The 26,636-nt window shown below is 42.4% G+C and overlaps 2 protein-coding genes and 1 long non-coding RNA gene across 3 annotated transcripts in view; 2 read left to right on the top strand and 1 right to left on the bottom strand.

The window, feature by feature from the left end:
• LOC116653865 (putative coiled-coil domain-containing protein 195) overlaps positions 1-11,640 on the top strand; it is a 13,518-nt gene extending 1,878 nt beyond the window's left edge. The window contains exons 2-4 of the mRNA XM_032446717.1: positions 28-5,648; positions 6,501-6,750; positions 8,748-11,640. Of these exons, the coding sequence (XP_032302608.1) occupies positions 5,441-5,648; positions 6,501-6,750; positions 8,748-8,877 (588 nt within the window). The 5' untranslated portion in view covers positions 28-5,440 and the 3' untranslated portion in view covers positions 8,878-11,640. The remainder of the gene's footprint in view (positions 1-27; positions 5,649-6,500; positions 6,751-8,747) is intronic.
• LOC107318030 (guanylate cyclase soluble subunit beta-2-like) overlaps positions 10,702-26,636 on the bottom strand; it is a 16,306-nt gene continuing 371 nt past the window's right edge. The window contains 16 exon segments of the mRNA XM_032446716.1: positions 10,702-13,431; positions 14,184-14,306; positions 14,393-14,607; positions 15,270-15,424; positions 15,691-15,837; positions 17,338-17,486; positions 18,234-18,323; positions 18,326-18,553; positions 20,342-20,558; positions 22,149-22,252; positions 22,797-22,899; positions 22,982-23,202; positions 24,428-24,527; positions 24,916-25,076; positions 25,261-25,355; positions 26,238-26,311. Of these exon segments, the coding sequence (XP_032302607.1) occupies positions 13,280-13,431; positions 14,184-14,306; positions 14,393-14,607; positions 15,270-15,424; positions 15,691-15,837; positions 17,338-17,486; positions 18,234-18,323; positions 18,326-18,553; positions 20,342-20,558; positions 22,149-22,252; positions 22,797-22,899; positions 22,982-23,202; positions 24,428-24,527; positions 24,916-25,076; positions 25,261-25,355; positions 26,238-26,311 (2,334 nt within the window). The 3' untranslated portion in view covers positions 10,702-13,279.
• LOC107318031 overlaps positions 26,256-26,636 on the top strand; it is a 14,424-nt gene continuing 14,043 nt past the window's right edge. Inside the window, exon 1 of the long non-coding RNA XR_001557129.2 lies at positions 26,256-26,574. This is a non-coding gene — a long non-coding RNA (uncharacterized LOC107318031). The remainder of the gene's footprint in view (positions 26,575-26,636) is intronic.

The raw sequence follows: 26,636 nt of genomic DNA, 5'->3' as shown, positions 1-26,636 counted from the left end.
TACAAAATTATTAAACCATGACAGGAGGATGCAATAACAGCAGCAGGAGCCCCTCGCTTGGAGGAGGTTGCGTCTCTGAGCACTGGACATCAAGCCCTGTTCTCATCAGGTTTCAGATTTGTTTGGACTCAATGGATTCATCCCAAGAACTCAGCTTGCATTTACTGTGCTTTGCGTTGATGGTGGGTACCTCAGAAGCCATCAAGGTGATTTGGACGTGTTTCTAATTAATATTAACAAGAACCAAGCAACTAAATATGTTGGGCTTCTCTAGAAATAACACATCTTGCAGAAGGATGGCTTGCATTGAGGGACACGTCAAACTGATACCAGGCAGGGGAGATTCCTGGATTGTTTTCCCTATTACTTGAACTCAAAATGGGTTTTATTTTTCAGTCTAAGGGTTGTGGGGTTTGTTTTGTTTCGTTTTGAGGAGCCAGCTTTGCAACCTTCTCGGGGGGTTGAAAGTCGAGCCCCAATGCTGGCTGGGACCTTATTACTGGTATCTGAGATGATCGGGCTTGAATTTCGTTATTCCAGATGGCGTTTGCTCTCCTGCTGTGTTTGAGCACTTTCAACATAGTTGTGCAAAGGCAATTAGCAGGCATTAGCTTTGAACCAGGACTACAACAGGGGAAGAGACAAAGCAGAAGCCATGAATTGCCCCAGCTTTCAGGGAAGAAGATGACAGAAACACAGAAGGGGGCGTGAGGCTGTAGAGTTGTTATAAAATGTGGTTTGTTGCTTCACTGCCACAAAATTCAACTACTAGAACTACAGAGAAGGGATGTTTCAGAGCTGAATCCCACATCTATCCCAATCTGTGGGCTTACAAAATCCTAAACTCTTTCTCTGTTATGCCAACCAGTTCTACACATAAGAGGGCTTTAATGTGCACGCTGAGAAGGTACAAAACAGATGAGCCATAGTTTCAGGGGAGGAATATTGGCTTTTCAGAAATCTGGCTGAGTCTGAGTGATCCTTTTCTTCTGGAGCGAGAGCAGGAACAGGTTGACCCATGGTGATGGGCTCCTCCTGAGAGCATGGGGCTCTGCCTCTTGTGCAGGCCTGTTCTGCTTGAGGACAGTAAATAGCTTCATGTAAGGGGGAGAAAAAGTCACGTCTCATAACTGCTTGCAGCAGATCTGTGAAGGACTGATTGCAGTGAGTAATCAAGACAGAAGCCAATCACTCGTGAATGATGACTAGATAGATCCTTGCTGACGCTGTTGCTCTTTTTGTGCCCTGCGGTATGATATTGCAGAAGTGATTAAATATTCTGCTGCTTGATTTACAAATGTTATTTGTGTAGGAAATCATTTCTCTCTGCACTTATAACTGAGGTAGCACATATGGTTTCCTGCTGTGCTTGCACTGATGTTGGAGGAGAATGTGTGGATTATTATGGCCAGAGGCTTCCTTGTACCATTACAAAGTAGTCTGGAAGCACAGACAGGTGCAGCCCTCTCCAGCCCCAACACCTCTGGGAGATGCTTTCTGCAGTAGCGCTCATCAATATGACGTTCAGAGCTCATCTTCAAATGCAGCCCCAAGAGAGGCAGGACTGCTGGCAACAAAGCAGTGCTCCCATGGCCTGCCCTGGGCTGGCACTGAGGTGAAGCACACTGCAAGCAGCGGGGTGTCCAGCACGGGGGGGTGACATGGAGCTGATGCGTAAGGAGGGAGCTTCCTGCGCTCCTTGTGGCCTGGAGTTGTGCTGGGTTTTGTGCTGTCAGGTACTGAAGTCCTGTCTTTTTGCTGTGGTGCAAATGAAGAATCTTTCACATTTCATAGCAAACTTAATGTATCCTTTTTTGTTTTCTAGGATGTGTTAATTAGCACTAAAGTCTTTCATACAATCTAGCCTATGTGAGGAAGACAGCGCTGATTCTCCAGGCCGGCTGTTCTTTCACCATCTTAGCAGAACATCTCCCTCAGAAATTTCTCCTTTCCAGCTCTCCTGTGATACTTTTGCATCATGAATTGCTGCCCAAGTCATGAGTAAATATCACAGCGTGGTAACTAGAGGGAAATTACCTGCAACTTAACTCCTGGATAGACTGAGGACTTCCTGATGACTCTGAAGGGAGCAGGCTGGGGAGCTCTGTGTCCTGATGGTGCATGGACACAGCAGCCTTTCCCACACTGCCTTCCAGCATGGTCCACCCTGCCTTTGTACTTTGAGAGTTGCTTTTCTGTTGTGTTTTGTGATAGAAACAAGGTCTGAATGTTATCTTCTAGCATCAGGAATGCAATGCCCTTGAGTCCCTGCTGCCAGCCTTCAGCTACTGGGTACAGCACCTTGTGCAAGCAGCAAGCTGTTCTGAGCGGTGAAAATGTAGAATAAACACCTCCCCAAGCCAAGCACCTACAGGGAGCTGAGACAGGGAGCTCCTAGATAGAGAGGAATGACTCTGGGATGCTCCATGCTAAATCCATCTCTAGGCAGGCTGCTGAGGGCTGGCAGCAGGGGCTGCCATGAGCTACTGGGGCACACCTTGGCCTGCTCCTGCTCTGCGACAGCCCCACATGGCTGCTCCAGCATCACAAGGGCTGCCCAGGACAGTGGTGAAGTCACCAGCTCTGGAGGTGCTCATGAAAAGGGCAGTTGTGGCACTGAGAGACCTGGTTTGGAGCAGACATGGGCTGATGGCTGGACTAGCTGATCTTATTGGGCTTTGCAGCATTAATGATTCTATGATCACTTGAGATCCAGCAACACGGAGAAGTTCTGGAGTGCAAAAAAAAAAAAAATAAGATAGTGGAATGTGTCTCAACAGCCCTAAAGGAATTAAGCATTATACATATTTTATGTTTAATCACATCTTTAGTGACACCCAACCGCAACCAAAGGCTTAAATTTCAATTAGAGGGAGGTGTGTTAAATGTTTAATAGGAATCATTCCTTACAGGGTAATTATATCTTAACATTCGCTGGAGAGACAGCATCTCTGCTTCTTGGATAATATCCAAGTGAGAAACAGGGCGATGGTGTGCAGTGCTGGGGAAGGCCGTGTGTGAATCCATGGCTCTGCTTATGGAGAGATGGTGGCTGTGTGATGCCAGCTGAGCTGCGCCGGGCACTGCAGAGCTGCACCAGGAACCAAAGCAGGTGAGATTGACTGCAGCTTTGAGCACAGGCTTTGGGTCTCAGTGCAAAAACCGGAGCGCTGCACGTGTTGAAATCAGGCAGTGGCTGCATTGCAGCTTAGCTTTGAGCATTTTTTAACCTGGTGTTTGACAGCTCAGTCTTACAGCTATCACTGATAGTGGAGGAGGAATCTTCGGGACAGGTGATCTAACGAGGATAATTTGGAAGCATTTGGTACGTGTTTGAATGCATTTCTCAATTTCTAGTAAGTTTACTATATGGTAAAATTGAAGTTATCACAGAAAGGAGGAGTTTTATGCACTCATAATGAACAAATTAAAGCCATAAAACGAGCTTTGAAGCAAGACAGTTCAAAGTGAAGGATGTTAAATGCAAGCAGAGATAAGGGATTTTGAGAATGGCAATAGGGAAAGGTAGGAAGGTGGATGGAAAAGAAAGGGAATAAAAGGAGGGAAGGAACAGAATGTGTTTCTCAGTTAAGTGAATTGTGCTGAGATGATGAATAAATGAGAATGGCTGTGACTGAGCAGAGAGCCACGGGTGTGGGTTATTTCCAAAGCAGGGAGAATGGTGGTGAGAGAGGTGATCTGTGTGGATGTGGCATGCTCCCTTTTGCTCCAGTTCAGTTTGTTCCAGTCATGTAAGCGTTTTTCAATGTATGCATGCAGGCTGTGTATGGAATCATATTGAGGTGGGTATATGTAACATGGCATGCATTTTATGTGTTATTTTTGTTTGAGAATAGAAAAATGATTAAGAAATGATGACTCTTCCAGATTTTAGGATGGATTTCTGCTTTGTGCTGCTCAGTAACCCTGAGCCCATCTCCCATAAGTGACCACTGCTTTACTTTGTAGGTCCTCCCATCCCTGTGTGTGTAGATAAAGGCCTCATTCCTATTTATGAACATCTCCTGCTGCACATATTTTCATGCACGAGAGGCAGGTTTGTGCCCAGCAGCATATGTTGTGCTTGCAGGGAGCTGGCACACAGCAGACACATTCCCACTGCTGCGGATCAACCTGCAGCTGTTTAAGGAATAAGGAACCCAGAGGCGTGCAAATGCCACGTGCAGACACTGAAGTGCTCTCTGAAGGTATGAAGTGCTCCTATGTAGCCACGCTCAGCTGTCCAAAAACACAGCTGAGGTTTCTGGATGTGACTTGTGCGTCTCAGTGTTTCTCATGTTTGGGGTAAGCCTGGTTTTCAGAGAGCATTGAGCATCCCCTGCTGGAAATGAGACCCCTTTCAGAACCTCGAGTACTCAGAGTCCAAGCAGTGCATGCCACTGAGTTTTCATTGTGTGGGGTCTCCTGTGTGTGCGGGGGGGGCACATATTGGGGCTCAGGCAGCCAGGAGGATCAAGAATGTTGCTGGCAAAATACAAAGGATGCTCAGTGGACATTGGCAGGTTACATACCAGTTAAAGAGACAAATCACTGTGCCAAGGCTAACTCTGAGAATCTCCTGCAGAGATGAATTTTCAGCTGTGTTGCTGCAGTTGGGCTGTGATGGCACCGCTCTGCCCACGAGGGATCAGCAACCCTTGAAATCAGTTTTAAGAGGGAAACCTTCACAAACTTCCCCAGGCTTCATGCAGTGTGCCAGGAGGGTGCCAAGCAAAAAACGTGAGCTCCTCCAAGTGTTTCTATGTTTGCTGCTGCGATGCCAGTCAGTATGCAACTCATACAGCCTGCAGGGGCAGAGCCAGCCTGCTGCATCCCCCCAACTGCACCCCCCTGCTCAGCTGTTTTTAGTGGAGAGATCTGGATGTGGCTGAAGGTGAGTAAACTTCCCCCTGTTTCAATGTCTCCTGAAGCTTGCTGAAGGAGTTCAGGTGGGAGAAGCTCTGTTGTTTATGTTAAATGACTTTGAGGTATTTCACATATGCCTTGTACCATATTGAATTTCCACCAGGCAGCTGCAGAGCTGTCTGGTCACAGGAAATGTTCTGACTGGTACATAGAGCTCCACCAGTTCCTCCAGCACCCTCAAATCCCAACTCATCCTCACTGTGGCCCTTTGCTCCATGGACAACAGAACAGAGGCATTAGGAGCAGCGGGGTGAGGTTACAGGAGGAACACCAGCCCTGCACTGAGTGAAGGCGCAGGGAAGGGCTCTCTGCTGATGGAACAGCACTGGGCTGTCAGTGATTTGTGCCAGCATGTACAGCTTGGCTCTGAAAAGTGACACTTAAGATGAATAAATCATGGGCCCTCTCTTAGCAACCTGATGGCTTCATCCAGCACCGCTGGTGGTGAAAGAAGGGTGCAGGCTCTGCTTTAATAGCAGGGAGAGCTCACTGCCAGCTGGGAGGTCGGGAGGCCATGGAGGGGAACACGCACCTCCTCCAGGTCATCCATGAGTTGCACTCCCAGATCGACAAGTTGGAGAGAGAGAACCAGGCTCTGAGAGAAGAACTGCGAGCCTTTGGGCTGAGTGCTGCTGTGGGAGGCAGCAGTGGGGAGATGGGCAGCCCGCCCTGCCCCACAGAAGGACCTGATGCGTTGCCCACAGCCTCCGTGGATCAGACAGGTACTATGATGTTCGTGTGTGACTCCAGTTGGGCTGTTATGGATCTGCAGGGAGACAGAGGTGAGCCACGGCTGTCTGTCCAGCAGACATGACCATGTACTCTGACCTCCTTCAGTGCCCACATCCAGACCCATGTTAGAGGTGTCTATGACCCTCTATATGGTGCCTGCACCCCCGTGCTGGGCTCAGCGCAGTGCTTTGCTGTTCTTGAAGTGTTCAGCTCAGAGCTCAGTTTGTCTTTACTTAAGCAGAATCTGATTAGGTGCCATGAGATTTCATGGGTATGGGCAACCTTGGTGCTGTTTTGGCTGTTTCTGTCCTCTAAAAAGGACTGACAGCTGTAATTGTGTGGTCACCTCACTTCAGAAAAAGCTGAGAACAATTTACCAGCGGTAAGTAAGTGGGAGAGGTTGCCTACACCATACAGCACACCAGACGTGCAGGTTCTTTTTGCAGGAAGGCAGTTAATTTTGAATGAGGGTGAGATGAGGTGATAAGCAGGAGGGCTGTCTTTTTCCCACTATTATCAGAGGGGGGAGAAGAATGGAGTATTTCCTCGTTTGTAGCTTGGTTGGCACTCATGGAGGATTTACTGAAGCTGAAGGAGCAAAAATGCTGCTTGAAGAGATACTGCTGTCCGGAGGTGGATGTGGTGCCTGCAGGGTCAGGCTGGTGTTTGCCATCTGTGTTGTCTGTAGCACCTAGACCACATACAGCATTCAGTAACATCCTCCTGGCACTGCCACGGCTGCTGTCACAGTCTGAGTGCTCTCCAGCAACATTCCCAAGTCAAGGCTCTCCTGCTTGTTGGCTGCATTTGCTCCCAGCTCTTCTCTTCTCTCTGCACTGCAGACACCACCATGACGGTGCGGCGCTACTCCACTGCAGCATCGGCACCCTCAAGGCCACACCGTGCCGGCAAGCAGTCCCGGAGCAGCAGGCAGCTGGAGGAGCAGAGCAGGGCTGAGCCACACACCTGCCCAACTGCAGCACAGCATCCCAGCGATGTGGGCAGAGGCCTTGGGAAGAGCCCAGCCAACTGCTTCTCCAGCAGCAGTTCCAGCAAAATGAGGCTGTTCCAGGAGCACGTCCGCAGGTGCAGGTAGGGGCAGGGTGCCTTCACACCTGGTATCACCTGGCCGCGGTTCTCCTTTGGGGTTCAGTTCAGCAGCAGCGACACACTGAGTTGTCTGAATGTCTCTGGGCACTGAGCAGACAGGAGATATGTGGGGCGGGATGTCGTGCTCCTCCTGCCAAACCTCCCCAATGGTCTGTGTTAGTGGCTTGTGTTTCCAAGAAATAAAAGGAGCAGGTGAGGGAAGAGGGAAGGTGTTACAATGCTCCCCACACCCCCCTTCCAGGGCTGTGGGGGTTTGCAGGTTAATGGGCAGGTCTGGCAAGCCAAGCTCCAAGAGGGTTTTTAAGCTTGGAACAAAAAGCACAGGGATACAGAAGTACTCTGTGCTGTGCTTCTGGAAGCGTGATAATGTGGTGCGTGGATGCAGATTCACTGCATCGTTTTGCCCCTGTAACTGAAGCATTACAAATTAATGCTTTCAGCCTTGAGAAAAATGTTCTCGGGGCTCTCAATTAAATGGAATGGCTCCTGGACAAGTTGTGAGCACCTCTACTCGCTGGCAAAAAGCTCTCCAACACACAGCAACAATCAAAGGTAAAGGCACTAAGGGTGAGCCTGTGATACACAGCAGCTCTGAGCCCCTCCCAGTGCTGTTACACACAGCACGACTCCCTTCACAAAGCTGCTTTTAGTGCCAGTCATGCTGTGCTCAAAACAGAGACAGCCCAAATGGCCTCCAATTGTGCACTTAAGCAGGAGAAATCCAAGGGCTTGACCACCTACACCTGTTTAGTTGTAAGAACGTTTCAGGGTCAGATGCTTTACAGCGTTTTAACACCTAAATTTAGACCCAGGCAGGGAACACATCTCGCTTTCAAAAGCACCCTGACCCTCTAGCGCTGGGTTTCAGCAAATGCTTCTCAGGGTTGGGGCAGACTTCTGACTCAATGCACATAAACACTTCAGAGAGTTCTGCCTTGAAGGCACCTCGCCTGGGAGCCTTTGTTTGTGTCAGGATGTGCAGTCAGGGTGCAGGGAGCACTGGCAAATGCCAACGTTTTCTCCTAAAGGGAAAAAGATTTCAGAGCTATCGAGCTAGCAGTGCAGATGTCTTATAACCAATGCTTTGTGCTCTGTGGATGAAAAGCATTGGTTACTTAACAGTAAGGGGAATGTTGCTGATTATTTTATTGCTCCCTTTAGAGCTGCCTTGGCAGCACTGGCCAGCACCAAGTCTGGCACATGGTCTCATGTCAGTGCACTGCTGGCTGCTTTAACGGGAGAAATAACTGTGGAATGAGCTTCTTTTACCTCACCTTACTAACAGTCCAAGTGACTGGAAATCTTGGTAAGCCTTTAACTAGCAGGGTAACTTGTAACAGTGAGATCAGCAAGCTGATGAAGCATAATTCTTTTACAGGGATGGCATTTTGCTCTACAACTAATCTTCATGATTTGTTGTTAGTAGCAGGTGTCCCACATTTTGCTCTTACACTATAACCATATGTGTTCTTCACTAGGAGAGTGGTTAGGCCCTGGAACAGGCTGCCCAGGGAGGTTGTGGATGCTCCGTCCTTGGAGGTGTTCAAGGCCAGGTTGGACGGGGCCCTGGGCAACCTGATCTAGTAAAGGCGTATGTTTGGTGGCCCTGCCAGGTAGGGGGGTTGGAACTACATGATCCTTGAGGTCCCTTCCAACCCGGGTCATTCTGTGATTCTGTGAGATACTGAATGTTTTTGCCTTTGGAACTCAGTATTGGGATGTATCCCTCTTAGATTTAGATCTAGAGGAGCCAGGTGTGCAGAGAACTGTAAAGCTCAATGGAAAAAGGCAGATGCTTCCAGCAGGCAGCCAGCACCGTGCCTGGCCCCTGGGGAGCGGTGTGAGCTCTATGTCAGCAGGGCAGGAAATTCTGCCCACACGCATCACTGCTGCCTGCATTCCCTTTTGACCTGCTGGGGGGGCTTTTGTCCACATTTTATACATTGCAATCCTCATAATCCTTTCTCGTTTCTCTCCAGGGGTAAAGTAAAGGCTGTTAGTTTCCTGTTACCAACGGATATGTCGTATGCTGAAAATCAAGGTTCTTTCAAAAGCCCGCAAAATCGGGGCACAAAACAGTTAAGTACCATCACTGAAAAGGATATGTGAGCTGGTGAATTTTTAAAGGCCCATTGATTCTCAAGATAAATTGGCCTTAAATGATAGCTATGTGTCAGGTTCCTTATCTGCTAAACGCTTTGGCAGGCTGCCTTCGGAGACTCACTCAGACGGTGTTTCGGGTCACTGCCCTGTTGTTCAGCAAGGAAATGGAAGCCACGACAAAACTGGCTGGAAGTTTGTGTGCTGCAATGGAGTCACATGAGAGCAAAGCTCCTCCACAAAGCAGCTTCTGCTCAACACGTCTCAAGGAATCCTCGTCTCAGCACTGCTTTAAACAGGATGTTAAAGCTGGTTTTGCTATGTTTGTCACAAAAAGCAGAAACCAAGTCAGCTCTTTTGTTTGCTGGTCCTCTTGACAGGTGAGGTATTTGTTGCAAATGATGAAGAGCTGCTAAAGGACCTGGGAGACTCTTCTGTACTTAAAACTTCAAATTTCACAATACCAATAGAGCGAAGTCAAGGGGATGTTACAGAACCAGTTAACATTACTCTGAACTTCTGCAAGACTTGGCAGTGGCTGCTGATATCCACTTCAGGTCCAACTCTACAGGAGCACAGTGGAGAATAAGTGCTAATCAATATGAAAACATGACTGCAAGTCTGTGTCTGAGCTGGTGTCCATCAGAGATAGCTGTACACCAAGTCAGAGCAGGAAGGACTCTGAATCTCAGATGTTTTCAGGAATAGCATCTGAACACAGCTCAGCCCAAACATCATTAGCAGACATCCAGCAAACTGGTGCAAAACAAGTGGAAGAAAAAAAATAGCTTGTGAAAAATGAGGTGTGCTTGATAACTTAGGTCTGGTTGTGTGAGTAAGGATAGCGTCCCACATGGTGTTTGCTTTCACCATAAGCACTTCTATTTTGTAACACGTGGGCTGTACCAATGAGTGAATAGTGCACAAATTGTCAGTCTTACTGTCTACCCCTACAATCTGGAGTCTCTAAAAGTGAAAGCAGAGAGCTGATAGACAAAGAAACCGCCTTGACTTTCAGTGATGCTTTATACATGTGTAAAAATATCAGCTCCCTTTTATCGCTTTATATATTCAAGAACATTTTTAATACGTTCCCAATGAAATAATCCTTCCAGTTTCACTGCAGTTTCATTTGTGGACTTTATTTTCAGCTTGACTCCACACAGAGCTGCACTGAAATGTTATAGAAGTGTTTTTAATCAAAGACTCCCAGCAAATTAGGTTACAGGGTAGGACAGTTTGCTGAACAGCTCTCTTCTGAAAGCATGCACAAGGGAATGCTTTTTAAATGTTTTAATGAAAGCTTAATTGCAAGAAACTAGACATGTGTAAAGTACCTAAATCCAGCTGGTTTCACTTAACAGAGAAAACAACAAGTGTCTTTGAAAACCTGGCCCCCAGACTTCTAAAGGTACCTCAGTGCTTTTGGAAATTCATGCTTGAACACCAGATTTAATGGGGTTTGGGAATCCCTGCAGACAGCTTTCAAAAAATCTCAACTTTTAAATCCTCTCTGCCTGAACTTTCCCAAAGCAGCAACATGGATTCTGTTCTCCTACCCTTCCTGTGTCAGTTCAGTGCAGGTCAGTCTCTTTGTGTTAGCACACCTTATCAGCATACGGCAGTGCTAACTGCAGTGGGCTGCTGACTGTGATGCCACAAATATACACATCACTGTGTGTGGTCAAGAAATTAAATGTCCTTTGTGTTTATTGGATGTGTTGTGGTCTTCACTCTCTACATATATATATATCTATTCATTAGGACAGAACAAATTAAAGTGGTAGAAAAGAAGGAAAGGAATCAAACTAACCACTGACAAATGACAATCAGTCCATTAATGGAAACATTTATTTCTGAATGATAGTTCTGCATTACTGACATCTCTAGCGGTACCTACAGATTGAAGATCACAGGACGATGCACAGGCATTTTTAAAAGCAGTTCAAGTTCTTCAGATTTGACCCAGGTCCACATCTCCAGCAGAGAAGCAGAAGACCAGACGGTAGCAGAGGCCACAGAGAAACCACTGAGCACATTAAATGTACTACGGTACAGCATAAAGTATCTTACCATGGTGAGCTTACTGGCAATTAGATGTTCCAATGTTAAGTATTCATAGACTGCTCAGTACAGAAAGGACAGGTTTAAGCAAAGCAAGTGTTAAAATTTGGGCAAAGTAATGCAGACAGCAATTAAGCCATGAATCATTTTTGTCCTCCTCCCTAAACTCTCTAACATATACCACATCCTAGCCGCTGATGGCAAGGCTTGTTGGGCGATGGAGTACTTCCAATCAACAATCCTCCCTTCTAAAGAGTAAGTGATATTCAGCCACACAGGTACAGCCTGCAAGAGCAGCTGGCACAGCAAGAGGTTCCCTCCTGCACTAACTGGCAACTGAGAGATGTTTCCTCCTGTGTGACGCTTGTGTATGGGGCTACATGGCTTTATATACCCATTGGAAATGCAGAAGATGGAGTCCATCACTGTCTTTTGGTAAATGACAAGTTCTGTTTCATCAGTGTGAAATGTGTGGCTGAAGGCAAGAAAATCTTGTCAATGACAGTCAGAAAACTGCACTCTCCCAGACTGGTGCTGCCCAGTTTTATTGCTGAATATGCTAAAGCTTTCAAGGGGGTGCGTTTCTGTTTGCATTTTAGGCAGCATCCAGAATACATTTCTAAGTGAATTTCCAGTTACCCGTAATAACTGTACTTCATTTTAAATCGTAGAGTGGTCACAAAGCACATGAATGGATCTCTTCTGGATGAAAATAAGCCAAGAGATGCACTTCTAAGGTGCTCAAAAAAATAACAGGCATTCCATGTGTGCTACCACAAGAGCAAGCCCTCTGAAATACCCAGTGTGCAGAGAGCAACACTGACAGTTTCACCCTACACATCCTTCTTTATTGGTCTGCATGCAGCACTTGTTTATAGGCGGAGCTGCAGAGCACCCAGTCAAGACAGCTACTGTCTGATGGATTTTAAAAGAAAACTAACCAGGTGAAATTTCATCTTGCTGTACTATAGAGATGAGGCAGTTCCTTTCATCAGCCTTACCTCTCCATCTGGTGTTTAAAAGGCTTTGCTTCTGCCACAGACACAGAGGCAGAAATGTGATGCTCCAGACTGCAGCAGAGGAGTCGCATTATAGACTTCTCCACTGAGTTCTTGCTGGAAGTTCAAACAGGTCTCATGTTTGTACATTTAACACAATGAATCCACACACAAAAATAATAAATCAGTGTGCAGGGTGCAGCATGTATCAAACTCACCCAAAACACAGTACATTCCATCTACTACAAGCTCCACATATAGGAACAAGAGGATGATTTATGATATGTCAGACTGTCCACAATCTTTTTACCAATTGTATTTTGCTCCTCTATCTTACATCCTTGACAGTCGAGCTCCAATTTTTCTCTACCATTTCTGATCAAATGCAATCTAAGGATGTATCAGAACAGAAGTAACTCAGCAAGGGAGCCTCTGACACCAGGTAAGTGATGCTGACCTGAATACTGTTATTTTCAGTGATGTTAGCAGCATTAATTTCAGCATTGGCGTATTCCCTGTGTAGTTCTGAAGCCTCATTTTCGTTTAGCTGAAGTAAGATCATAGAAGATAAACTTGAAGCTTGTTTAGAAGGTCTCAATGTTCATCTCAGTTCGTTGGCCTTGAGCAGGTCTTCAGTGTTGTGATGAATTCAGTATCACTTAATTCCACAACTTGTATTTCCTTCTTAAGTTTTTCTAGTACAGCATATAAAGCTGATTCAAAGATCAGAGATTGTTGTATGTTTTTTATTGTCATGTGCTACAAAGCAGGTGGTATTGTCTATTCAGGATGGAAAACATATAAGCTGTATCACATAGAAATCTATTCTGCACTTTTACTGCATAATACTTTTCCTCAGCAAAAGACTCACTAGAGATTAATTGTCATCATAGTTAAAATATAGATCAAGTTCTGCTGACCTTACGTAGGGGGGTTGTTGGCTGCGCTGAAGTCAAGACAGATGGTCACTTCAGGGAATGTTTTACTGCAACTGCTTGATTGAGGATGAACATTTCTAGTTGCATGACTCACCTCTTCCCCTATTGCTGTGTGAGATACCAGCCAGACGTGTTTACATAGAGTTATTCAAAGAAATAGGAGAAGCTCAAAAATGTATCTTCAACGTATCTTGCGGTGGTTTCATTCTCCACTGGGAGTATCATATGACGTGTGCAGATTGTTTAAAAACAACATCACCTTTTGGCTGAAAATTGTGATGAAATGTCTTTTCTGTTTTTTTGGCTTTTTAACAAAATCATGTAGAATTTCATATAGAAAACTGGTCCCAAAACAGGAAAATGCACTAAATAATAATAAAAATGCTCTGGTTAATGTAAAAAGTCAGAAACTTAGAGCAAATTGCAAAAATTGGAGCGAACATTTCTAATCTGTGGCTCTTCGGTACCTGGTTTGACTCTTCCCCTGTTCAGAGGACAAGGAGCGTCATCCGAATGCTGGTTGCCACGGGGACTCCCATAGCTTTTTGAATCATAACTCTTGCCTGAAAAGAAATACTCCTTCAGTGTGAGTTTTTCATGACCATATTGTTTCTATTTGTCATATATTAGATTAATTACTACTTCTAAACAGGTGGGAGGGGAATAAAACATTTCCCAGTAATCAATCAATGGCAATATTCTTAGTGTGTGTGAAACTACTTGTTAAGCAAATAGAATTACAAGATTTGCTGCATTCGTTTAGACTGTTAAAGCAAACAAACCCATCATTCACCCAGTAACAGTTACTTGAGTGGAGACTGAGCTTTGTAGAAAGCTGACATGGCAATAAAACCTTCTAACCCCCACAGGAGACTGGTTTGAGGACTGACAGGCTGTACAGCCAAAGAGGTCTCTCTCTCTCTCAGGCTTGAACTGATCAGGGCTTCCCCATAACTAAAAAAAATAATGGCAGCTTTTCTAGGAAATATCTGTGTATATGAATAGTTGGGTCTACCCTCACGTAGAGTTGTCTAAAAGTTATCAGTTCTCTTTACATTATCAGAAGGATGCTGAAATCTGTCAGCTTCTTCCCAGCTAATGCACAACCAGCAGCCCTGGTGGCTCTGAAGGTGAGTTTGTTTGGCCCTAAGCAATGTGCTGGCTGGTTAGCTTACCCTTCATGGATATATTAGCCACGAATTTCTTTCTCCGATAAAGCCATAGACATTCAGAAGAGAGATACAATGAAACTGTAAGAATAAGCCTCAGTTACTTTGTAATTGTTGACTTTTCTAGATGGTAACTAAATAATTACCTGTTAAATCTGCAATTTTTGCTTGATTTCTCCTTTTGAGGCTGTTCTGTGCATCTGTGGGAGCATCCATATACTTCATTGCAATAGCTGTGGTCTGGTCCTTCTCTGTCTGATTTTGAGTAACTGAAAGAAGAACAGAAAAGCATATTTAATGTAATTGCATTAACATTCATTTGTTTAAGGAGAGAAAGATATGTCAAGTTGTCTACCTGTCTGATGAGAGCTTGGCGTTGCCTCAGCCCTGTCTTCTTGAAAGGACTGAGCAGATTCACGGCCAGAATCTAAGTCTTTTATTGGCCTTCCCATAATCTCATTCTCACATGCAGTTTTATTTCTAATGAGGAAGTATGTGTGCATCTTTCCTTTCCCTTTCACTTCTATTTCTCCTCTTTCTGTCATCTCGAAATTTTTGTATTTTAGACATCTAAGATAACAAAAGGAAATGACAGAGGTGAATTCAAGATTAGCAAAAAAAGAAAAAAGAAAAAGAAGAAAAAAACCAATAGTGCCTTAGAAAAGCTATTATAATCAAAGCAATCTAATCAGCTTGGTTTGGGAAAAAACAGCACTGCTAAGTTCTGCCAGAGTATTGTAATCAATAAGAGAGGGTTTGAAGCTCTGGTTATGCAGGGTGTCAAATGAAATGATGTGTCTTTCAGCATTTTCCTTGGAGGTGTTCAAGACCAGGTTGGATGGGGCCCTGGGCAACCTGATCTAGTAAAGGTGTATGTTTGGTGGCCCTGCTGGGCAGGGGGGTTGGAACTACATGATCCTTGAGGTCCCTTCCAACCCGGGTCATTATGTGATTCTGTGATTTAAATCATGCTATTAGTGCTTTCCAAAAAAACATAATATTTATTTTTTTCATCTTTTACTTCCTAGCATTGAGATTTTCAAACCTCTACATACAAGGACAACTGAAATGATCGAAACTAAATTCTTTGCGAGCACTGAGTTTTCTTTACAAGTAAGTCACATAAATCAGTGACAAAAGGCAGAGTCATCTATGTCTGAAAGCTGCATCTGTTCAGGACAGTGGTTTTAGCACAGCTTTTAATAGGAAAAGTTTTCATCAGAACTACTCACTGATAGGCACTGGAGCTTAGATGAATTTTACTTGGGACACCATGACTCTCCATGCGGGAAGCTATATTCACTGTGTCTCCAAACAAGCAATAGCGAGGCATCTTTTCTCCAACAACTCCAGCCAAGACAGGACCTGTATGGATCCCAACTCTAATCTTTACAAAGACATAAAACACCCCCCAAAAATGTCACTTGTTATTTACGACCTTTCTTGATGCTACTGAGTCACTTAAAAGTCCATCTTAATACAACACTGGGTGCCAGTAAAATACCAAATATCCACAGGGAAAGGTTTTTGCTGAAAAATGCACCCATGTGACCAAAGTCACAGAGAAATTAAAATAAGCTCTTTGATGTCCCACTGTAATATATTAACCAGAAGCTCAACCCAAGAATCAGAATCTATGTGTTAACCACTTACTTGGATTGGATTTCCAGAAACTGGGTTCTGTACTCCTTTAGCTGCTATTATAATCCCCAAGGCAAAGTTAGCAACTCGCTCAGCGTGAGTGGATACAGGCACAGGGACTCCACCTACTACCATATAGGCATCTCCAATTGTCTCCACCTTTAATTGAGAAGGACAAGTATATGAGTATTGCCTATAATTCTCCTTCAGGTTAGTGCTTTGCTGTTTGAGGCCCTCCTTACCTGCACCAACTCCCTCTTCTTTCTAAAAAATGCTTCCAATCACATACTCTAGCACGTGTGAATTTACCATCAGCAAATAAGAGATCACCTTAAATTAGATTAACTGTATTCCTTACTAATGAGCATCTTTGGGTTTGGTCACTAACATAATGACTTAAAACAATTCAGTAACTCACTCCTGAAAAACACATTCCTGTACATATTTTCTATCAGAATATCCAAACCACAGTAATACCAGTAATTTCTCTAACGAGTTGAAAATAACTGTAAGAGGCTACTAATGCAAATAGATAACGTAATTATCTTCAGGCTGTGGCAGGTGATTTAATTTAACAAGATTAAATCATAACTTCAGACATTTATAAGCATGAGCCAAGTTTCACTGATCAATTTCATTTATTTCATTTCTTTCACAGATCCCTGAAATAGTCATCTTGTCCTCCTTCCCTGTGCTTTAGCTACCTCCTTTAATATTAATGGGAGTTGCATACAGGCATCAAAAGAAGATTATTATAGCGACAGATAATTTACTCAAGATGTATGATTTAGATAGAACATGGTGCTAATCCATCTTAAAATCTGAAGGCCAGATTCAGGCTGCTTCAATTATTGAAAAGAGTTTCCTTGCCAAGGCAGAAATCCTTCTGATTTCCCAGTTCAAATTTATTGCAAGATGAACTGCTTGTCTTGCCCCAGTAAGGAAAGAATGAGGTTTGGATTTCACTCTTTGCTATTTCTGCTTTCTTAAATATTTAATGTGCTAGGGGCAGACAAAATTAGGACCAGCTCTACAGCTGTTATGATCTAGGTAGCTCTGGAGTTGTTAACAGTGCTATGCTATGCAGGGCTTTCATCCTTCCTTCACAGTTTGAAGACAGTATGTACATTACAGTTCAGAACTAATCAATGCTCTCTGAGGTTGAGAGGAGATACATTGGAGATACATTGCCTAAGATCTCCATGAATCAAAATCAAAGCCTAGCTTTTGACTGAGTGTTGTCTGTATAGTTATCTCCACCAAAGGAGACATTTAATAACACACTGACATGTTTCACAACGTGTTGGAATAAAGGGACTAGGAAAATCATTCAGACTGGCCCATAAACTAGAATATCGTAGTATCTCGGATGGGTGTTTGACAGAGAAGAGAAAGAGATGCATTAAAACAGCAATTCTGGTATTAGTATCTTGAAGAGAGACTCCAGCCAATGACTCTCCTGCTCAAAATTTTCAACGTACTTAATTACATCTTTATGTGTTGTTGATTTTTTGTTTGTTTCTCTGTACAGCCATTATAAATATGCAGTGTTTTATGGTTTCTGGGAAATGTGAAGAACATTTAAGTGCATTTAAAAACAAACAAACAAACAGCCTGATTCCAGCCTATTTCTATAATCGTTACCAACCAACAACATACCTTGTATACATCATGCACTGTGGTCAGTCTATCAAACTGCAGGTACATTGAATTTAGCATGAGAACTATCTGAATAGGCTCACACTGGGCACAAATGTTGGTAAAGGTCACAACATCACTGAATAATATGGTGCACTCCTTGAATTCTCCTGCAAGCAGAAAAAAAAACAGTTGTAAATAATACTAATGGCTGGATAACCATGACATCTGTTTGAGAGTTGTCTGCAAGGATTTCTTTCTAGTTGTTGTTTTAGGACATGTGATTTTTTGCTTGTAATGCTCATACACGTGTCCAGATATGAAAGATGTTGATATAAGAATATTTCAAATATAAGAACTATAGCACATCATTTCAAACAGTTCAGACATCTGAATATGTTCCTATGCTCATCCGTATTCAGGAAATACAACGCTCCTCACCCCTGATTTTATATATGTGTGTACTAAAGGAAATATAATATTCTTCTTAAGAGAATTAGGAATAGTGATAACTCCAGGTATATAGATAGCACAGAGAAGATAGGAAAAATTTCTAAGAAAGACTAAGTTCTGTATTTCTTCTTTGAGTCCTCATTTCCCTGTATTCTCATTTTAAAAACAAAAGCCCACTTTACTGTTGAAACAGATTTTCTCCCTGAATGGGCAGCTGCTACCACCTTTCATTTCCTAGGAAACAATTCTGGCAAATAGCTTCCAAAGCTATGTTTGAAATAAAATAATCTAATCTTCCTTATCAGTAAAATGAAGGGTCTGTGGTTCTCCTATTTATTTAGTGTCATTAAGTAGCAAATCTACTTTACAGCAATGACAGTGTGGCTATGCTAGTTCCCAGTCTTTCTATCACCATCATGCCTGGTGCATGATTTATGCTTTACAAATGAACACTGTTCATTCACCTGCCTCAACTCGCTTCCCCTCCTTCAGCTGGTTCGCTACATGCTGAGGAAGCATGGCGTAGAGCAGAGCTTCAGTCTTTTTCTCTTCTCTTCCAGGTGCTTTGACAATACCCGCAGTTCTTCCTTCTTCCTCTCCAGCTGGTTAGAGAGCTCCATCTCTGCCAGTCGCTGCTGATTGAGAAGAATCAAATCCCTGGTCACGTCATGAGGTGCAATGTCTGCAATATGCATCTGTCGCTCCTCCAGCTCATGTAAAGTGCGAAGTAAAGGTGAGCAGAGATAGAGCATGCACTGCAGAGACTCCATCCAGATCATCTGGCCTGTTTAAAACAAGTGCTGATAAGAGCGTTCATCACTCTGCAATTCCGTGTAAGGTTCAGTGCTACGGATGTGATTTCTAGGGAATGATTTCTAAGGAAGGCAGCTTTCTGTACAGTCTGTGGTGACACAGCAATTGTTTCCTAGAACTGGGTGGGTTGGTTTGGATGAAGTGCACTAGGTAAATAAAATGATCTCAGGACCCAGACAGCAGTCACTCATTCATTGCAAATGCAAGACAGAGCCTAACCATGTTTTGGGTTCCTGCTCTTAAATAGGAGCCACAGTGCTCACAACATCTCTTCTGAAACTGAGATCCAAAGCAATTTAAGTGAAAGATTTACATTTCACAGTGGGTAGATTGTGCTCCCAGTAAAGAAAACGGAGTTTCTCTTCTAGAAGCTGGAGCTTTAAGTCACATGCTCACATAAATAAACAGGTACAAATATGTCTGAAAGGTAGAAGAGATTTTTAGTGGATGGCCGGGTTTTTGCTTGCGGGGTTGAGATTTGGTTACGGGTTTGTTGTGTTGTTGTTTTGTGTTTTATTTTACAAAAGCCTAACAGAAAAATAGGAATTAACATTTTACCCATGGCCAAAGTTCCCTTTTTGATAACAACACTTTTTTTCAGGGTCTCCCTCAACTCTTAATTTTTTTCTGAATCTCATGATTTGGCACTCATCATATAGAGGTGAAAGGAGACAAGGGAAAATTAGGTCATATTCTATAGTTCAAAGGAGTAAAACTGAGGTCACAGAATACTTGAGACAACTGTCATTTCAGTTAATTACAAGGAGCAGAGAATTATTCTATGCTTATTCCCTCATTCCTCTCAGTAAAAATAGAGCAAATTAAATTTCTTTTACTACAGTTTCAACCAGCAAACTCCTATATAATAGAGAGAAAAAAAAAAGACAAATCAATCGCAAATGTGAATAATACAAAAAGCACCATTAACTAATTTATTTTTATCCATATTTGAAACCCAGCCAGTGAACCAAATAATTCCCTTCGAAGGTATGAAGTAAATCTGAATAATGCATTCACATTTTAGGGATCAGAATGTGTGGAGTCATAGGGGAAGATGCTTCTCTTCTTCCAGATGTAGAAACTGTACCAGGAATATGTTGTTAAGCTCTTCCTTCTTCCCCTGCCCCTTTTTTCCCCTTCACCTGACAGAACTGGAACTGCACACTGACAGCATAGATGTGTTTTGCTGTGTATTACTGGAATTCTCACCCAGTGTTTTAATTGTTTTCTTCATGTGACAGAGATGTAATCCAAGATCTGTGCACTGGTGTTGCCTGTGCTGGGCTCAGAATGTTTTCCCAAGTACAAAGAAGTAATTTGATCATCAAAGAAAATTCTTAGCAATGCGAAGTGATTGTATTTCAGGTGGATATGCTGATTGTCAGGGCTATGGGGAGGTGAGACCTAGGCAGTTTTACACAGCTTACTGCACCTCCACGTTGCACCTGACAGCACCAAGAGTAGAAGCTGACTCTGTGTCTTTTCCATGTTCCACAGGTCCCAAGACTTTCCAAGCCTTTCAAATGGGAACACTACTAAGCAAAAGCCTCCAAAATCTCATGAGGTAATATTAGAGTTTGTCTATGAGCATTTCAAAGTAATATTTGTGTAAAGAGAATGATCTAATCCTCCCCTCGCAGCAAAAAAGGCTACCTATAAAATTTATGTGAAGCCAGAAGTCCCAGAAAGACATTAGTTTAACTCCAGCATTATTTTTCATTTCATATGAACATTTATGCTTCTGAAAACAGTGAAGTACCTCTCAGCTCCAGCATTGGCCGCTGTTTCCATGACTCTGGCATCATTTCTCTCTTGGTCTGGAAAACGAATTGGCTGTTGATAAACTTCTGAATGCTAGAGATGGTGAAGGGTACTTCTGGGTGAACGATACTGAAATAGTGATCCAGGCAGATGCCCATGGTCTGAAGGCCAGGTACAATCTTTTGAATGCTCACCCCAGCTTGCTTCACTCTGAGCTTAAATAGAGAATACAGACAATGTGTTACAATGCATATCCTGTTTGGTGTCAGGCCAAGCTACAGCTGATCACTGTTTACACACATACACACACTCAGCCTTGTAATGCCATGTGGATTATTTCTTAGCAAAGTTTCTATCTCATTAGCCAAACTCTTATTATTCAGTATAAAATTATCTTATTGCTACAGAACTTTGAATTAGCTTTCTTCATAGCAAGACCAAGGCCCCAGAAAGGAACATTATTATCCAAATGCTGTTCAGTATCAGTTTTTAAAAAGAAAAGAAAAAAAAATCATATGTGCTCTTATTTTGCATGTACTTGTGTTTACCTAATGTGATCCTGCTGATTCCAGCACATTTAACCATACCACTGGGGGAAGAAAATGCATTGTTTCATGGCAACATCTTGCAAGGTAATAACACACACGGTAATTTTCAGTATACTTGCTGGTTTTGTAGAGAAATAAGCCTTTTGCTTTTACTTTTTTCCCCTTATCATCCTTGCTCTCCTCTGTAAGGATTATTGATGTCACAGTAACAGGAGAAACAGGAATTAGAATTTTTTAGAAGTAGTTTATTACTTGTGCTGTGCCTGCAGAATCCTTAGGGGAAAGAAAGCAGAGAGAGGAGATGACAACTTCTTTACCCAGCTACCAAGAGCAGTAGCAGTTCATCAGGATGAGTGGGGGACAGGAGGCATGTGCTCCCAGACCCAGCTTTCTCCAGCTCCATAGCAGCTACAGGAAGCCCTAATTTCTCATGGCTCTTACAAGCATCTAAGTTTGTATGAAATTGCTCAAGGGGAATGTTTCTAATACCTCTTTTTAAAATCTAAAACTAAACTTGTATACTTCATATATGTTGTATATGTAGCTACAGGCACGATATAATATACATATATATATATGAAGAGAAATAATCTCAGCCTTGTATGTAGCTACAAGAGAAAAACAGAGATACCGGCATTCTAAATAGAAAATTGTGACACAAAAGGTCCTGACAACTTTTGGTTTTCTAAAGGATGCCATTGCTTATCTTCTTTTAAGCGTTACTGTGTAAAGGTTCGGTCATTCCCTTTTAGCCTGATGATCATATATGAGCTTTTAGCTCCAGCAGAAATGTCCACTCTGCCATCACTCCTTGCCATCAGGGATACTCTAACCCAGCTACCAACAATGGCTGCGGGAGTTGCCCTTATTCCACACCAGGAATCCTTATTCCACATCAGGAAGGAATGTCTCAAAAGGTTAAAAGATAAACTTTGGCTAATGTAGACAGTGTTCTCTATCAGTATGATGCCAGAACGTGTTCCTGAGTGGCTGCATTCAGCTATCTTCTGCAGTCCTATTCTCAGATTCTCCTGTCTTTGCTCCTCTGTTAAGCTAATTTCTCCACAAAACTGGGAGCAAGGTGTATTTATTGTACCTTGCTGTGTGCCCGGGCTATTTGGAAACTATTCAGAGTAGCCCCTGCAAAGGGAAAGGCAATTCCCCTGCTCTAGAGAATACATACATACACATATATATAGCAGAAAATAACAATATGTTTTAGGTAGATTAAATGTCCTCACTATATTGTCTTCCTACCTCTTTGTCAAAAACCATATGAAAAGGAAGCCCATTGCAAAATGTTTTTGTGTCAATCCAGAGAGTCTTGGGATAAACAGGGTCAAACCCTCTCAGGAGTTTACCTGTGGCAAGATAAGCGTATCGTTTTCAGTTACATTGTACCTCATAATACCAGTCAGCATTACATTCTGTAAGACAGGACTCTACATTATAACAAGACGGCCAGGTTTAAAAATTAACCATACAAAAAGCACAGAGCAGTTTACTACAGTTGGAAGAAATAGCTGTAACGGGGTTGAAAAAGCATCATCACAAGTTCATCAGCTTAGACACTGTGACATGACAGGGAAGTATTAGACATTCAACAGAATGGCATTATATAGAACACTTTTCAGAAGTCTTTATGAGACAAAAGTGACAGGTCATATTCCATTTAAGTATCTGTCATTATTATTAATGCTTACTAACTACAATTCTTTTTCTTTTTTCTTTGATTGCCAGTGTCTGACTGAAAGCAGCTTAACCAGAAATATTTTGAAAAGAAGAAGAGGAAACACAAATGGTAACTTCAGCATGGATGGGTGGGTGGACACAGGAAGGAGGAATACTGACTTTCTTACTGAAAAGACTCATAGAGGATGACAAGCTCGCTCTGAATGTTCTTACCTCTTCCTAATGTGATTATTCCTCTTATCGTTTTCCAGTGACTTTTCTTGACAGGACAAACCGAGCCTCCTCTAATAGTATTCTCTGATTTCTCAAGATCCTGCTGAAATAAATCCAAAGGGATTTCAAGGGTGTTTTATTTTCATAATATTTTATTGATGCAATGATAATGAATCTTAAAATACCTTATTGTTCAATTGAGGATCAGTTTGTTTTTCAGAGTCAGCATGACATTGAGGTGAGCAGGAAAATTTCTTTCTCTCTTTATATGAAAGCACAGGGTTTTGAGTGACGAGAAAAACAATATGTTCCTTTTTCCCAGTTCTTTCTTCTTCTTCCATTTGATTGACTATTTCCATTGAAATCTCAATGTTAAAAAAATCCTGGGCTGCTGCACCAATGATTCCTGAAAGCAAAACAAAAAACACAACATTGCCAATAACAGAATCTTTCCATTCCCCTTTCAGAGACCTCACAATGATATTTCACTGTTTCAGGAATTACTTCTCCAAGTGAGACAGAAAGAAGAAAGAGACCTGTGGTTACCAATGTTGTTCGTACTAACAGCATCTTATTAGGATGAGATTATGTACATATGAGGTATTCCTTAAGGTTACAGTTTGGGTTTTTTGTTTATTTGTTTGCTTTGTCTGATGACAAATGCTTATTTTCACTAGAAAAAGCTCAGCAGAATACCCAAATAATGTGACCAAATATCATACATAGCAAAAATATCAATTCCCAAAACCCCAGAACTGCACAAGCTCTAAAGAGATTCTGTTAAAACAATCTCCTTCAGTAGAATATGAAATAGAATCTGCAGAATATTCTAGACTAGTGCAGAATATTTTCATTTGAAAAAAGTCTTCCATGACTTCCATATGTCTTCTCATTTCTACTTAGCTACTAAGTGAAATACTGGACAACGACATGAAAAGCTGTGCCTGAAATTTGAAGTAACTCTTCATTTCAGTAGGAATATGAAATGAATTTTGATATGGAGTTTGAGGGAAGAGGAGGTAAATGATAAAAACATTTCATTTAGAAACATCTGGGAAATAAATGAATACGTTTCTCTCTTAATACTTGTAGATGTTTACCCCTTGCATAAGAACAATTGTGGAGATTCCCAAAGTTAAAAGATCTTAACTCCTACCAATGCTAGAATAAGATTCAGTTTTGAGCAGGGTCCAACAGCAGTTTTACACAATTGCATGTACTGCGGAGGTACATATGTAAGGATTATACATGTACTTTCAAACAATCACCTGTTACTCACTGTAACTTAAGGTGTATGAATTACTGAGAATCGGTTAACATCAATATATACATGAAATTCATTTTTCCTTCCACTGAAGGAAAAGTCTACTGGAATTCTATAGCAGGAACAGACACTTAAGGACAGGGTTGGCATGCTGCAAATCTTGTACAAGCCACTGGTAGCTACGGGTGATTAGGCAGGCAGGGAAATACAGAGGTCTGTTGTCTGATTAATAAACCTTACCAGGTTTGAATCTCTTGGCCAGTCTTCATCTGAGAAAAAGATTCTGAAACCTGAGAAAAGTATATCTGCAAATATATGATTAGTTCGTATGTATACTGCATACCAATTGATCTGTGCTCTCTATTACCTGGCACAATATGGTACAGACCTCTTCTATCTGAATAGTAATGTAAATGCATTGACCCATCTTCATTCTTTTCTACTCTGAAAGATGGTGCATTCATTTCCTGAGGAGACAAAAAAAACAAGTTTCAGTATCCTTCTTTGATAAGGCATATGGTAAATTCCAATTGTATAAAGGCCTTAACAAGATGAGCAGTAATATAAATAACCTAAAATATAGAAAATGAAATACGCTCAACTGTGAAGGGCGATCTCCTGTGCAGTAGAATCAATATGCTAAATTGTACCTAATTTTGAGAATACTTTAAAAAACTTGTCCTAACATTTTGAATCAAGGAGTTTCAGAACACAGGAGAGGCTATTATACACATATATAACACAGGTTATGGCCTATTTCTCCCTTAATCATCCATACCTACAACATGCTGTTCCTTGGGTTGCGAACTGTCAGAGTCCACCCATACCCACTCAGTAATTACTACTTGAACTTGCCTGGTAAGAGAGGGACAGGTAGCTGTGTAATGCATCCAGGTTCTCTATGAACTCATACAAATTTCCACCCAGCGTTCTCAGCATGTGATCATAGCCTGAACGTTTACAAAACTCGAAGAAATACTCTCCAAACTCTTTCAGAACCATATCAGCAGGAACACCTGGCAAGATAAACTTAATAAATACAAAAGGCTTGGAAATTCAGGTAGTGCTGTCAGATGGATTAAGAGTGCATGAGGAATGTTTGCAACATAGGAAAGGCATTCTGAAGAGGAGACCAAAATCTGGGGTGTAGTCTCAGGTGTGAATCTGGAGGGTTTATTTTTGAGGCATGGTGACACTTACCTAATATTTTGCAGGCTTTGTCAACAAGTTGCATTGTGATCTCATCTTTGTAAACTCCAAAAGTCAAGAAACTATCCTGAACTCCAGCCTGGAGTCTACAACAGAAAAGACAACATCCTTCTCTCAGTGGTGTTGTAAGTATTGACACGCTTGGGTGACCAAATTAGCATTCATTAAACAATGCTTATTTCACTGACTCCTTAAACTCCTTCACACCTTATACTGAAACACACTACTTTCAGTACTGGTTTAAGAGTGTGTCTGCCCCCACGCTTCTGCTAATTCACATTAATGCTTTATGACGTTCTTTCAAGGATTAGGGCACCATACAATCACAGGATATCCAGAGTTGGAAGGGACCTATAAAGGATCATTGAATCCAACCCCTAATGTGGAGGTACTGGAGCAATCAGTGTGTTAACCTGTCTCCTGCTCTACTTGCTTGTTGCTTCAAAGAGCCACATTATCAAGCTCTTGGGCCTCCACACTCTTGACCAAAAAGCTGCTGAGTTTTTATACAGGCTTCAGTGGCTATTTTATTTGAATATCTAAGTATCATTTGTATGTCTTTAGCTCTCAGAAAATGCTAGAATGCTCATGCAGTAATGACGAAAGCAAAAAAAAAAAAAAAAAAAAAAAAAGACTACATATTTAGTTGTTTTCCAGAAGCTACTGGAATGAAACGGATTTCTTATTGAGAATGACAGCTCTTCAGTGTAATTACTTTCAGATTTTTGTCATAGTGAGTCTATCACACAATTGTCCATAAGACAAAATGTCATGCTTAATTATATAGTGTAACAAATTAATCTGAACAAATTAACACCAGAACTCTTGCTTTAGCCCTGTTATCTTCCTCTAATAATTATTTCTATTATTATAAGCTGCCATTTACCAGTAAGGAATTAGAATCTTCTGCTAAATATGTGAACATTTGCTTTCGATACATTGCACTGCATTTATTGCAAACACCTTACCTTAATTTTTCCCATATTTCTTCACCATACTTCTCAACCACCAAAGACTTCAGGCATGTATTTATAAATCCATACTGCAAAAGCAAATAGGAACACGGAAAAGACAGACTGATTTTCCAACCGCAGCCCAAACGCACCCTCCCACTGCATCTCGGTCTCCAAATAACGTTTGACAGGCATTTCATAGCTCAGAAAAAGCATAACCGTTATCTAAGCCTCCTACAAGCGTGAAGCAGAACGGAGCGGACGTATCGCACGTTATTCCGCAGATATCGCCCGGCAGCCCGCAAGCAGAACGGACTGACCGCCCAACGACCCCCAGACCCGTACAGTGCCGGTACAGCCGCTGTTCCTGCCGGCCGCCCCGACCCCCTCCCCGCTGCCGTCCCCGGGCCCGCT

The sequence above is a fragment of the Coturnix japonica genome, chromosome 9, assembly GCF_001577835.2.
Source record: "Coturnix japonica isolate 7356 chromosome 9, Coturnix japonica 2.1, whole genome shotgun sequence".
Taxonomy (NCBI): domain Eukaryota; kingdom Metazoa; phylum Chordata; class Aves; order Galliformes; family Phasianidae; genus Coturnix; species Coturnix japonica.
This window is presented reverse-complemented; position numbering and strand designations above follow the sequence as displayed.